Genomic DNA, 14930 nt, shown 5'->3' on the forward strand with positions numbered 1-14930 from the left:
CCTAAAACAATGAACAACATTAAACCTTGATTTCAAACTGAATAAACACTTCAGCTACACAAACACTGAGGACTCCAGGTGGTTATTACACCTGTTTTTTCAGGTGATTTCACAGGAGAAAGCTCATCCTGCTTCTATCGATGTCTCTCATGGACAGAAAACTATCAGTCAGGAAAGAACCTAATACAGCCACTGCATGGTTATATTATATAAACCAGGTCATTTTGGGACTAAAATATTGTTCAATTTTATTTCAATAATTTGCATGCGCGTAGGGGTCTTTAGCAGTGGGAGGAAATCGGAGGACCCGGAGAAAACCCACGAGGTTGGACAGGTGACCCTACTCCTTGCCATATACAACCGGGGAATCGATTATATAAAGTGATATGCAATGATATGTTATAATGTGGTGAAGTAGAAAATATTCCAAACTTATTACAGCGACAGCTGTTTCTGTGTTTTTATAACATGAATATTAAATTTACAGTCAATAAAATCAGCATGTGGACAGAGACTGTAACTTTATAGTACTGCTTATGTGTCAAATATACAAGACATATTATTATTAAACTTTATGGTTACCAGTTGTAACTTACAATTGTGTAGCTAAAGTTCGGAGCAAAACAGTAGGACGTTTAATCCCATTTCATTTCGTTAGTGTAGCTAAAGCATTTTAAAGGATACAAAAGTGTTGAATTTCAATTACTTTTATGGAGTACTTTAATGGGTTATTAGTTAATGAATTATTAATAGGTTACACTTATATGGATAGTTAGTAGAATTTCTGAAATTCAAAATGGCTGATGGACTGAAGCCTGAAACTGTAGCTCTGTTATCACCAGATACAGAAGATGACGATCCTCAAATTGCTGGTGTTGAAATGGTATGTAAATATACAGCATCTCTGAAAGATGGTGCCTTTTCTCTTGACGGTTGCCTCTTTCCATTTGTCATTGGTTTGTAATTTTGCAAGTGTCATGCCAGGGCCAACAGCTTGTTAATTATTTGTGTGTGTGTGATTAGGGCATAAATTAAACCAGAAAAGGATATTTGTCTGAGAAGTGAGGTCAAGAGAATCACCCCAACTGATATTATTGCAAGAGATATTTAAAATTGGAGTAATTGCAAATTGTTGATGGGGGTGGGGGGGGGGGGGCATGGAGATGGGCATTGGCACGGATTCCAGTGTCTATGGACCTGGTAACACAAAAACACACATATGAAGGGTTATCTCAACTAGCAAAAGATGGCTCTTATGGCAGTATGATACAAGAAAAGAACAACATGGTTACTTGTACTCATTCTGATTGTACACTACTTTTTTAAATGTGAATATTTTAATAATTTTTTTCAGAAAAATTTCACAGGAGCATGAAGTTTTTTATTGCACACTAATATAGACTCCTATTTTGTCACTATTTCTGAACACGCTTCAATAATATATGACATGCTCAATGCATACACACCCCTTCTCAGAATGGGAAACATTTTTTGGCCCATTAGGTTCTTAACTTAACACAGTGTCTTGTTTGAGATCATTAAACAACTTCAAATACAGACACTATCCAGCATGTGCATTTCAATGAAATCGTCATGTGAGACCAATATTTCATCTAGTATAAATAATGTACGATTGGCACGTTGCCAGTACATTAGTTGAAATGAGAGAGAGAAAAATTGGGTTTAACGTCCACATGACACAAACTAGGTCATTTCTGGACTAACATATGGTTAAATTTTATTTCAATAATTCGCTTGCGCATAGGGGTCTTTAGCAGTGGGAGGAAACCAGAGGACCCAGAGAAAACCCACCAGATTGGACAGGCCACCCTACTCCTTTTCACGTACAATCAGTGAATCGAAACCACGCCAGTTGACTCAATGACAGGCCTTATGATACAGCACACACAAGCTAACCATTCGGCCATCCAAACCCCCTTATTTGAAATTATAGTTTACTAACATTAAAGGATGACGTTGCATCTGTATTTTAAAGTATGAAGAAGAAACCATGTCCAATAACTGTAGAATAAATAACAACAGCATTGTGGTAAATGTTCTAAATGAATTCATTCTTTAAACAAGACTATAAATTCAGTGTAGTATAAACAGCTTATTATGACAATAGACCAGGTGTGGAAATATTTATTTTAGGTGTATCCAACAAAATGTCACATTTATTGAACATACTTTTGTATTAAAAACATCAACAAATAAAAATACTGAGAAAAAGCAGACACATCTGTACCAGACGTCTGACATCATCTGTGACAAGAGCCTTATTTTTACACTTGCATTCTAAAAATCAACCATGACCAACCTGTTTTTTGTGTAGCTATCTTTAAAAGGCACAAGGCTCTATTCTTTGGAACCCAGAAATGGACAAAAATGTTTCTAAAAGCACCTAATAATGTAATATGAATGTATTTTCCGTGAATGGTTAACGAGTGCGCGTTTGATCATAAGGTCTGTCATTGAGTCAAGTGGTGTGGTAGGGTCGCTTATCCAACCTTGCGAGTTTTCTCTGGGTCCTCCGGGGGATCACGTTGCTAAGTGGATAAGACGCTGGCTCGCTAGCCTGGAAGTCGGGTGTTCGATTCCTGCATTGGCCGAGAAAGTTCATCCAGATTTTCCGGCGTGGTTCCCCCTTGTCAGTGATGCAGGACAGAGGGCCTGACAAGGACAGCTGTCTAGTCCTTCGGATGAGACGAAAAACCAAGGTCCCGTGTATACATTGGAATGCACGTAAAAGATCCCTTGGCAGTTGTAATTCGATATAGGAGCAGAACTGTAGGACGTTAAACCCCATTTCATTTCATTTCATTTCTCTGGGTCCTCAAAGTTCTTCCCACTGCTAAAGACCCCTATGCGCAATCGAATTATTGAAATAAAATTGAACCATGTATTAGTCCAGAAACGACCTAGTTTGTGTTGTGGGGATGCTCGCTCTCTCTCTCTTTCTCTCTCTCTCTTTCTCTGACAAAACCTGACTATTGTTTAAATAGTACTGATATCAGTATTAATGTTCTCAAGAAACATGACAAATCTATTTTATCTCGGAACATGCCAATGGTAAATATATTCTCCCCTCGAAATCTGTGGGCTGTTACAAACGTATTTCTGGTTTTCAATAGACATCTTACATTAACATCAAAAGAAAGATTTTTAGCATGAATGGCAAAACCTTTTAGGAAAATTAATGTTCAAACATTAAGTTGCAAGGAGTTTGCATAACCAAATGATTTCCTACCAAATTTAGCAGACATCAATTGAAATTTTACAGGGCCTTAGAATCTACCATTGCAAGATGATTCTGACTGAACAATGTTTTTTAGACATAGTGAAAGCATTTTTGTGAGGCATTAATTTTAAGTTTTGTTTAGTAGCAGGAATTAGGTTGGCACCAGGATTTAACTGACTAGCTATAGAAATCTGTCATTTAAAGATGGCGACGCTCTTTAATCAAGTATTCCTCTCTGACGTTTTTAAGGTTAAGTTTTGTTCAGAAGCAGGAATGAGATTGGTATCATGGATTTAACTGACTAGAGAAATCTGTCGTTTAAAGATGGCGACGCACTTTAATCAAGTATTCCTCTGTGACGTTTTTAAGGTTAAGTTTTGTTCAGAAGCAGGAATGAGATTGGTATCATGGATTTAACTGACTAGAGAAATATGTCATTTAAAGATGGCGACTCTCTTTAATCAAGTCTTTCTCTGTGACCTTCTTAAAGTAAAGAAGAAATTACTTTTTTTTTCGTCATGCCTGTCTGCTATAATTATAACCTGTAATATATAGAGTCTGATTAAAAGATGACATTTTACTAGACTGTAATGTAAATATTGTTATCATTAACTGATCAACAAGGTAATTATATTCCCATTCATCACGAAGACCGTTTATAAAATGTATACAGACAATCTTTCTAATTCTATTCATATAAAATCAGGGGAAAATCTATTTTTGGCTTAAAGGAGCTAAGTTTCTAACTCAATATTTTCCATAATATTTGAAATTAAAAACACGAATTAAAATTTAATATTGATCAATTTCAATCAATATATATGTTGTTATCTTGTCGTGAAACTATAGGATCCTAATATCCAATATTTAAGACACAATGAATTATTGAAATAATTTTTAAAATATGGTACACAAGTTGTTAGTCTAGTATAACCATAGAAATGTTAGTCTATAGTATTACCATAGAAATGTTAGTTTAATATAACCATAGAAATGTTAGTCCAGTATAACCATAGAAATGTTAGTCTAGTATAACCATGGAAATGTTAGTCCAGTATAACCATAGAAATGTTAGTCTAGTATAACCATAGTAATGTTAGTTCTAGTAACCATAGAAATGTTAGTCCAGTATAACCATAGAAATGTTAGTCTAGTATAACCATAGAAATGTTAGTCCAGTATAACCATAGAAATGTTAGTCTAGTATAACCATAGACATGTTAGTTCTAGTAACCATAGAAATGTTAGTCTAGTATAACCATAGAAATGTTAGTCTAGTAACCATAGAAATGTTAGTCTAGTATAACCATAGAAATGTTAGTCTAGTAACCATAGAAATGTTAGTCCAGTATAACCATAGAAATGTTAGTCCAGTATAACCATAGAAATGTTAGTCCAGTCTAACCATAGAAATGTTAGTCCAGTATAACCATAGAAATGTTAGTCTAGTAACCATATAAATGTTAGTCTAGTATAACCATAGAAATGTTAGTCTAGTAACCATAGAAATGTTAGTCTAGTAACCATATAAATGTTAGTCTAGTAACCATATAAATGTTAGTCTAGTATAACCATAGAAATGTTAGTCTAGTAACCATATAAATGTTAGTCTAGTATACATGGTGTATGCCCGCCTTCATTAGCCCTATTTATGCAGATTAGATGGATGTTAAACCCCAGTTATATCTACGTTAATGGCAGAACTGCTTCTATTTTCTTTATTTCATTTAATTCATTATATCCCATTGTCTTTTGTTTTATTTTGAATCAACGAGCTAAGACAATTGAACTCGACTAATTTCTAAACTTGTACCATTAAGAACATGCCAAGGGTCTAATTTGTAACTTATTCAATTTATTTAATTTAATACATGTCATTTCTTTTTTGACGGCAGTACACTGCTTATATTTTTTTTATTTATTTCATTTCATTGATTTTCTTAACATTATATTAACCCATTGACTTTTTTTTTTTTTTTGAATTAACGAGCTAGGACTATAACCTGTTGTCTTTTGTTTTATTTATTGGAATCAACGAGCTAAGATTATAACCCGTTGTCTTTTGTTTTGTTTTGAATTAACGAGCTGTAACAATTGAACTCAGCTAATTTCTATACTTTAACCATTAAGACCAGGCCAAGGATGTACTTGACTATTTTAAGCGATTTATTTAGTTTAATACAACTGTTGTTCCGTATTGAAGCTAATAATTGATAAAGACAGAAGAAAATCAATGAAAATGAGTGGTAATAAAACAATAATGTATTGATCTATGTGAAGAAATTATAGAGGAATATATCGGTAATGATTCTATATTTGGACTTCAGAGGTTATAAATTGGGTTGTATTCCAGCGGGATTTAGTCTAGTTGTAGTCAAGACCTTTACTTCTGTTATAAATGAAATGAAATGAAATGGGGTTTAATGTCCTCCTACTGTTCTGCTCCAAACTGGGCTAATGAAGACGGACATACGCCATATAGTGTGCTATGAGGAAAACAGTAGGACGTTAAACCCCACATCACTTTTCATTTCATTTCATTAGCCCAGTAGGAGCAGAACAAAAGGATGTTAAACCCCATTTTATTTCTTTTCATTTCCAATATAGCAGAATAAATGGCTAATATATATATATATATATATAAAGGGGGGTTGGATGGCCGAATGGTTAACACGTGCGCGCTGTATTATAAGGCCTGTCATTGAGTCAACTGGCGTGGTTTCGAATCCCTGGTTGTACGTGACAAGGAGTAGGGTCGCCTGTCCAACCTCGTGGGTTTTCTCCGGGTCCTCCGGTTTCCTCCCACTGCTAAAGACCCCTACGCTCAAGCGAATTATTGAAATAAAATTAAACCATATGTTAGTCCCGAAGTGACCTAGTTTGTGTCGAGTGGGCGTTAAACCCCATTTCTCTCTCTCTCTCTCTCTCTCTCTGGACTAAAATCATATTCAAACTAATTAATCTATCAACAATTTGCTTCAAATCTGTCTCAAAACACTGTATTCCCAAGGAAATACCCTAAGATATAAAAAATCTGTTTTTAGAAGACATGTTTGTCACATAACTTGATTGAGGGAGGGCCCATTTTCAGAATGTATTTGTCGTTACTCACTCACCACTTACCATACATATTGCACCCTAAGTAAATTGTTGGATTATTATCTGCCAACTTCTTTTTCTGCCATTAAGTTACAGTTTGTTGTATGTTAAAATCACAGTATACTGCCTATGTACCAATCGATAATAATAACGGCTCCTTAAGTCAAGCTGGTAGACAATAAGCTGTCAGGCTGACAATTAGTGATATCCTGTCATTCTTGCCCACTGCTTGCCCCATGGGTGTTTTTGATTGAATCCTCTATTTTTCTAGTAAGGCTGTGCATCTCTACTTTCCGTATGTACCAGATTTGTCATACTTTTATTGAAAATAACTACCCTGTAAATCCTTTCGTGAGAATGTATCTTTAACATATCATGCACTTGAGCACACTCAGAAAGGCCATTTAATCATATACATGTACATTGAAACATCAATCTATATAAATGTATCTAATAGTAATATAAGAAACCATCGAATGAAAGGGATAAAGTAAAATTTCAATATTGAAGCCATTTTAAAGACACACACATCTTTAAAGATGCATTATGTAAGATTTAGATAAAGAGCTGAATGTTCCTGCTATAGTGGTTCAAAATTAGATAATGAATATATTGAAGTTTGTAGCATAGATTGTTACAATCAAGACTTAGTCTTGATTATCCAATTTATTGTTAAATTTTTTAATCTCACACACGTTCAAATTCATTTTAAATCTTGACCAATTGATGGTTTAGATAATTGATTATAGGCTTGTCATGTGAATAAATGTCTAATACTAATAAATGATTTGTATAACATTTGAGGCCAGAAGATATAATTTTTACATTATGCACCTTTAAACCATTTTAAAGGCACCCATATCTTTTCTTTAACTAATCACCTTTTCATGTCATTTCACAAGATCTACTAAAAAACAATAACCAAAAGGTATAAATTGAAGTTTGAGATTTAAGATTAGATACTAAAAAAATTATGTGTAAGATCAGATTTTATTCAATTTAAATGTTTCAATGAAAAACGGCATGGAAATTTAAAAAAAAAGTGTTAATGGGAAAACCAAGAATATCCTTGATGATCGATCAGTTTGACACATGGATGTTTTTACAAGTCAACAAGTCTACAGGAACAGATTCCTATATACCACTCCTCGATCAATAGACAGGTCATTAATAACACTTGATGTACATCTAATATGTGTTTATTATCACTAGGAAGATAAAACCGTCATAATTCACAGCATAACACAATTTCTCATCATAATATTATTAAATAAAATGGCTTGCATCGGTGGTCTAAGTTTGTCTGGCTACTGTCCCAGGGCTTTATTCATGAAAGCTTAAAACCAAAATATGTTTTAAAAATACTGCCTTTTTATTGACCAAAAGCAACCATTGGTGCTTGGACTTTAGGTTTCAACCAATATAAAAGACCACATTCTTATAAATGCATTATGTAAGAGCTAAATTTGCCAATTATAGGTTTTTATTTTGGCTTCAAGTGTTGTAAACATTATTATTTAGACATTTATTCACATGACAAGCCCATAATCAACTCGGGGGATTGGATGGCCGAATGATAAGCATGTGCACGCTGTATCATAAAGTATGTCATTGAGTCAACTGGCGTGGTTTTGATTCCCTTGTTGTACGTGTCCAACCTCGTAGGTTTTCTCCTGATCCTCTGGTTTCCTCCCACTGCAAAAGACCCCCATGCACAAGCGAATTATTGAAATGAAATTGAACCATGTGTTAGTCCCAAAATGACCTAGTTTGAATTGAGTGGACATTAAACCCCATTTCTCTCTCTCTCTCTCTCTCTTCCCCCCCCCCCCCTAACCAACTCTCTAGATTATTGGATGACAGATGGCAGAGAAATAAACAAATTGAAACACGATCCCGGTGTAATGATTTAATTAAAAAATGTTGAATTGAGACTATGAAACTTTTTTGGCAGATTTAGCTCTTCCATACTGCATCTTTAAGATTTTATGATTGCTAAAACTTTCAGAGCACTCATCTAAAAAAAACTTAGTAATTTGACTTAAATTTTAGATATATTCATTCTGCATTATCATTTTGATCTATTATAGCAAGAACATCCAACTCTTCATCTAAATCTTAGATGATGCATCTAAGTCTTGATTATTTTATCATTAAACTCTTAAATGGCCACTGTATTTTAATGTACTTAAAATCGCAGTTATAGGCTAGTCATGTGAATAAAGATACTTAGTAGAAGATTAGATAAAGAGCTGGCCTTTCCCACTCAAATAGTTAAAAACTAGATGATGTAAAGGGAATATGCTGAAAATGTCAGTCAAATTGCATCATTCTAAGCCCAGAAAACCTTATTTTAAAATCTTTGTACCCTCGATTGTCATTTTTAGGCCTGTCACGATAATTAACAAAGTCTCGATTATCCATTTTTACATTTAATCATCATATATATTGAACAACAGATCGGATTCAAATCCATGACAATTGGACAGATAAGATGACATCGAGAGTTGATTATGGTTTTTTCATGTTAATAAATGACTAATTAATAGTTTATGTAACATTTCAGACCTAAAGAAAGACCTGCAATAGGCAGATTTATCTCTTGCATAATGCATGTTTAAATGTTTAAATAATAATTTATATAGCATTTAAAGCGAAAAGAAAGACCTGCAAAAGGCAGATTTAGCTTTTACATTTATGAATGCATCTTTTATAATCGCCAAAACTTTATAGGGGTGGCATAACTCTTTTAGAGCACTAATCTAAACAAAATTCATTGACCCGATAAATGTTACTATGGATATCACCGACAAGAGGTTTTTTTTTTTAGGGGTCATATTGCCAATTTTTCCATGACATCTTTTTAAAAATTTGTTGTCAATTTGTCAATTTTTTCATGAAATCTTTTAGATTATAATCCTGTTTGTGGATGGAATGGGAGTCAGATTTCGTTTTACAGATTACCCTGTCACAAAATTCCAGATATGGCTTCTGTTATTGATAACGTGCAGTATAAGACAATCAAATAGATTGCAAATTATTCTGTGTAAACTACCTGATTTGAATACACTGGGGAATAATGCGATTGCCATAGTTACTGCATGGAAAATCCATTTATAAAACTCTAATTGACTATTCAGTAGAATAATGGAAGGTTTCTCCATTCATGCAAAAAGGAAGTACTTTAATGTGTTTGGTTAGCTTAACAATACTTTGAAGCTTATGTCGGCTTTTAATGACAGAACGTCCAAAGAAACTTAAAGATTTTAAAATGGAAAGATGTTTTTGAAACGAGAAAGAACAGCAAAAGAAATATATTTTGAGGAATCTTGAGAAATTTTAAGTGACATCAAGTTAGTGAGGCACCTCCGGTGGCTATTAATAGAACCACAAGGAATTTTAGCCAAAGAAATGAAGTGAAATTGAGTTGAACATCCAACATTACCACTACAACTGGTCAGATCTCCATTAGTAGAGTCCATCGAAAGTATAAAAAAAAACGAAATGAAATATAGATCTGTATTTTGATCAGATTGAACAAAATAATGAATGAATGACCACACACATCACTTCTTGTGATATCATGTCCCCAAACCCAATGATATTTTTGGAACAAGGAACATTTGAACAGTTATCACTACAATCCTCATGATTGATGATGGAAGTGATGTGCACTTAAAGGCCCATTCTCACGGTGCGACTTGTAGTAACTACTTGTAGTATCGACCGAGATGCAGAGTGAGAACACCCTAGTCGTACCAACTTTTACAAGCTCCCAACCAGTTGAAAGCGAGTTGAGTGAAATAGAAACTTCCCTATTTCAGTCAACAGATCATATGAAATTGACCAATCAGAGACGTCGAGTATTAGTACAAACACGATTTCTCTCCCTTTGTTGTTGGTAAACATGGACGCGCTCAGAAAGTTTTTCTAACTGAGAAGGTCTTCTTCTTCAAGTTCACGTAATTGGGAACTGTACGCGCCGGCAGTGGGTCTACGCAGTATCCACTGTCTAACCCAGACGGATTTGGGTTTTCTCTTTTTCTTTTTGTTCTTATTTATCAAATGTAGGGCAATAATAGCCAGCGTCTCTTCGTCGCTTGATGACGCCATTATGCTAAGACAAGACGAGATTATCGCGAGATTCCAAGTCGTATCAACTCATTTATATAGGATTATGTAATCTACATGTAGATACTACATGTAGATACTACAAGTAGTTACTACAAGTCGCACGGTGAGAACGGGCCTTAAAGCAGCAACCAACCTTCTGTCACGATACCATCGTTGATTTCATCGTTTAGACACATAAACATTTCTATGTGGTTTAGATCTCTGAGTTGCCAAGATTGATTTGATAGGCGCTTATAAAATTTAAGCTTTTAAAGTAAGCTAAATACCATATATATAAACTTTATATTTTAGTTTAAATTGCTTTTTGTACTGAATTTTATTAAAACATAAAATATAATATAGGGCTTATGATCAGATTTTAAAAAAATAAGAAGTTTATTGTGAATTGTTATTAGAGGTGATGGAATAAAATCCTGTACAATGTCAGTATCTGAATGGCCATTCTGTGAGACTACCATATTATCAAATAATTGTTTGCAGGGGTGTCTACTTGTAGTCTATTCAGAGACCTCTAAAAATAATATCAGATTGGTATCGTCATAGATGTGGTCACTGTATTGTTTACGTTCACCCAGACAAATTTATGAAGAAAAATATCAATGTTACAAGAGATGATCTTTTCTTTTGTGGAAAGATTTTATAGTGAGATTGATTGGTAAGGGGTTTTAGAATTGTTCACTGCTCAGTTTTGGAGTAAATCGAAATATCTGATTTATAAAATAAAATGGCTCTTACTCAGACAGTTTTAAATATATTAATCAAAGTAAAACCAAAATAGATCTAATAAAAACGTATTCACTGCAATATATTAAATTTGATAGGGTGTCTCCACGACAACATCCAAACAATATATCTGGGTTGTAGACTATAAGACAGATATGATCTATCGAATAATGGCTCTTTGTCCTTTGTAATGATATTACAGAGGAATTTGTTTTGGCTCCTATCTGATCCTGTTAAGACAATGTGTTAAAATCTTTGTTTATGTTACAAATTTTGTGGCATTTCACCAATAGGGTCAATATTTATATTATTCTAAGATTATATTAAAATCCATAGATAAAATTACGTGTAGCGCAGATTACAATCAAATCAATCAATATGCTGTGTCTGTCACTTGCGATAATTATAATGCCACCATATTAATTGTAATAGTGTCTGGTTCAAGTCAGATTATTGGAACTGATATTACATTTTTCTCTGCTTCATTAACCACAACGATTTTCTTGATTTTGGACGAGACAGCAAAAGCGTGTCTCTTGTACATTACGGTGGCATATTTATACCATATCACAGTGCAGGTGAACTACATAAAGCTTAATGAAACAAACATTAAAACATGATTTAAAAGAAAACAACAGACATTGAAACATGATAAACAAACATTAGAACATGATACAGAAACATGATAAACAAACACTGAACATGATAAACAAACACTGAACATGATAAGCAAACACTGAACATGATAAACAAACATTGAACATGATAAACAAACATTGAACCATGATAAACAAACATAAGAACATGATAAACAGACAGAACATGATGAACAAAAACCATGATAAACAAACATTGAAACATGATAAACAAACATTGAAACATGATGGAAAAAAACCATGATAAACAAACATTGAAACATGATAAACAAACATTAGAACATGATGAAAAAAAACCCATGATAAACAAACATGATAAACAAACATTAAAACATGCTAAGCAAACATAATAAACAGATATGATGAAACTAAAGAGAAAAATATAAGACAAGGAGCAAGGTTCAAAATCTTGTCATCACAACAAATAAATCATTTTAAAACAAAGGATTGTTCAGGTAGTCCCAAGGAGGAAACCTGTCGAAATGTAGAGTCGCACGGCAGAGTTTCTCCTTCTGATCCTGTCAAGAAAACCTTTTTTAATGCTCGACATGTCATAGAATTTAAGATTGTTTTTATGGTTCTTTTTCAAACATTGCTGGTATTTGTTTGGCTTTGCTAGTCCTGAGGAACTCTTTCATTTGAAAACAATATTCATACACATTAACTTGTAAACTTTTTTTTAAAATAATAATTGAGATCCAAAATATTGAAGCTAGATGACCTAGTCTTTTTGTTTTATTTATTTTCTAAGGTAAAAGTAGTAATAGAATGACATTTTAAAAGGAATGAAATGAAATGAAATAGGGGTTTAACGTCCTACTGTTCTGCTCCGATCTGGGCTAATGAAGACAGACATACGCCATACAGTGTGCTATGAGGGAAATTTTGCCCGGACAGCGGCACTACGGCCTACTCTTATATCGAATTCTAACTGTCAAGGGATCTTTTACGTGCACGCCAATGTGTACACAGGACCTCGTTTTTTTATCCCATCCGAACGACTAGACAGCAGTCCTTGTCAGGCCCTGACATTAATAAGAAAGAGTATATACATGTTGAATGGCGGATATTGATCAGGGTTATTGTTTATGAGTCTGATATGTATGATATTCATAGACTAAGTCTCGTTGATATTACCAGGGGAAATTAACATGTTGTGATGCTCCTTTTTTTATAACACCATAACAAATGAGCAAATTTGTAAAATGTGAGTTGAAATCAAGTGGGGATATATTTAAAGTGTTCAAATTGTTGAAATAGTTGCCATTAATCAAAAATATCATTACCATACCATTATCATCATCATGACTTTATTATCCCTGAAAAAGTCAGCTCATCAATTTCAATCTCTGAAATCCCCAAGGATGGTTTGAGGATGTGTGTTTGTCATCGCCTTCAGTCATTAAGTGTTATATTAATCAAGAATGACAAAATATGATTTATTATATATGCTGTTTTAAAAAGTAGCTGTAGAATTATTTGTTGCTCTCAGTGAACTTATCTGTATTGTTATTGTGAGAAGCAAAAATGAAATGAAATAGGATTTCTTTATCAGGCTAATGAACAATGACAAAATATGATTATTATATGCTATTTTAAAAAGTAGCTGTAGAATTTTTGTTGCTCTCAGTGAAATTTTCTGTTTTGTCATTGTGAGAAGATCAGACTGCGCTAATTAAGACACTAAGGCCTATTCTTAGATGAAGACACTAAGGCCTATTCTTAGATTGAATTCCAACAGCCAAGGGATCTTTTACATGTGTGCCAATGAGTACACATGATGTCAGTTTTTCGTCCCATCTGAACAACTAGATAGCTGTCCTTGTCAGGCACCACTGACAAGGTGAAACATTGTTGGAAGCCCCAGTGGCTAGATGAGTACGGCACCTGTTCACTAACCAGGAGGTCCCAGGTTCAATCCCTGTGTCATCCTGATTTTATTTACCATTTTACTGGGAGGTTGGATGGCTGAATGGTTAGCACGTGCGTGTTATATCATAAGGCCTGTCATTGAGTCAACTGGCGGGGTTACAATTCCCGGTTGTACGTGATAAGGAGTAAGGTCGCTTGTCCAACCTTGTGGGTTTTCTCCGTGTCCTCAGGTTTCCTCCCACTGCTAAAGACCCCTACGTGCAAGCAAATTATGAAAATAAAATTAAACCATATGTTAGTCCCGAAATGACCTGGTTTTTGTCGAGTGGACGTTAAACCCCATTTCTCACTCTCTTTCTTTTACCATTTTACTTGTAAAACACTCATGAAATGGGTTTTAACATCCTACTTTCCTGCAACCACTGGGCTAATGAAGGTGGGCATATGCCATACTGTGTGCTATGGCCTACTCTTGTGTCAAATTCCAACTGTCAAGTATTCTTTTACACGTATGCCAATATGTAGACATGACCTCAATTTTTCGTACTATCTTTAGACTAGAAGCTGTTCTTGCCAGACCCTCCATCCTGCACCATGGACAAGAGGAAACCACATTGAAAAAAACATGGATAACTTTCTCGGTCAACACCAAGAAATCTCTTGGTTAGTGAGCCAACATTTAACTCACTACAAGTAAAATTGTAGACATACACAATATACAATACAGTACAAAACAAACCTATTATAATAATGTTAGTCTATAAGAAACACCATACCAAATCAAAGATTTATACTCATAATAAACAATTGTGGTTTATTGAAAAACAGCTCAAAACAAACCAATTTATAACAAGTAAAAAGAAAAATAAGTTAGTCAATATGTTAGTCAATAATAAATACAAGACACAATCAAAGACATAATAATAATAATCAATTGGATTGTTTAAACTTTGCTTCATTATAAGACAATGAAAAAATATGTGAAGCAACATGATAAATCAATTTCTGCTTGTTATTATAATAAAATAAATCTATATGAAAACAGGGAACCATATTTAACTGATGTGCTAGGTCATTTTGGGACTAGCATATGGTACAATTTTATTTTAATACTTCACTTGCATGTCTGGCGTGATCTTTAGCAGTTGGAGAAAACTGACGATAATGAACAAAGGATGCTTCTCCTCGTCACGTACAAGTTTGGG

The 14930-nt window shown here is 34.0% G+C and overlaps 1 protein-coding gene across 2 annotated transcripts in view; it reads left to right on the forward strand.

Annotated features, from left to right (window-relative positions):
- Positions 1–14930, forward strand: part of LOC126831940 (putative sodium-coupled neutral amino acid transporter 11) — a 109983-nt gene that overhangs the window by 17230 nt on the left and 77823 nt on the right. The window contains exon 1 of one of the 2 annotated variants that reach the window (XM_050562597.2): positions 75–883. The exons of the other annotated variant lie outside the window; for it this stretch is intronic. Within the exon in view, the coding sequence (XP_050418554.1) occupies positions 797–883 (87 nt within the window). The 5' untranslated portion in view covers positions 75–796. Of the gene's footprint in view, positions 1–74; positions 884–14930 lie in introns of those variants that run through there. 2 annotated transcript variants of the gene reach the window in all.

The sequence above is a fragment of the Patella vulgata genome, chromosome 9 (genome assembly GCF_932274485.2).
Source record: "Patella vulgata chromosome 9, xgPatVulg1.2, whole genome shotgun sequence".
Classification (NCBI taxonomy): domain Eukaryota; kingdom Metazoa; phylum Mollusca; class Gastropoda; family Patellidae; genus Patella; species Patella vulgata.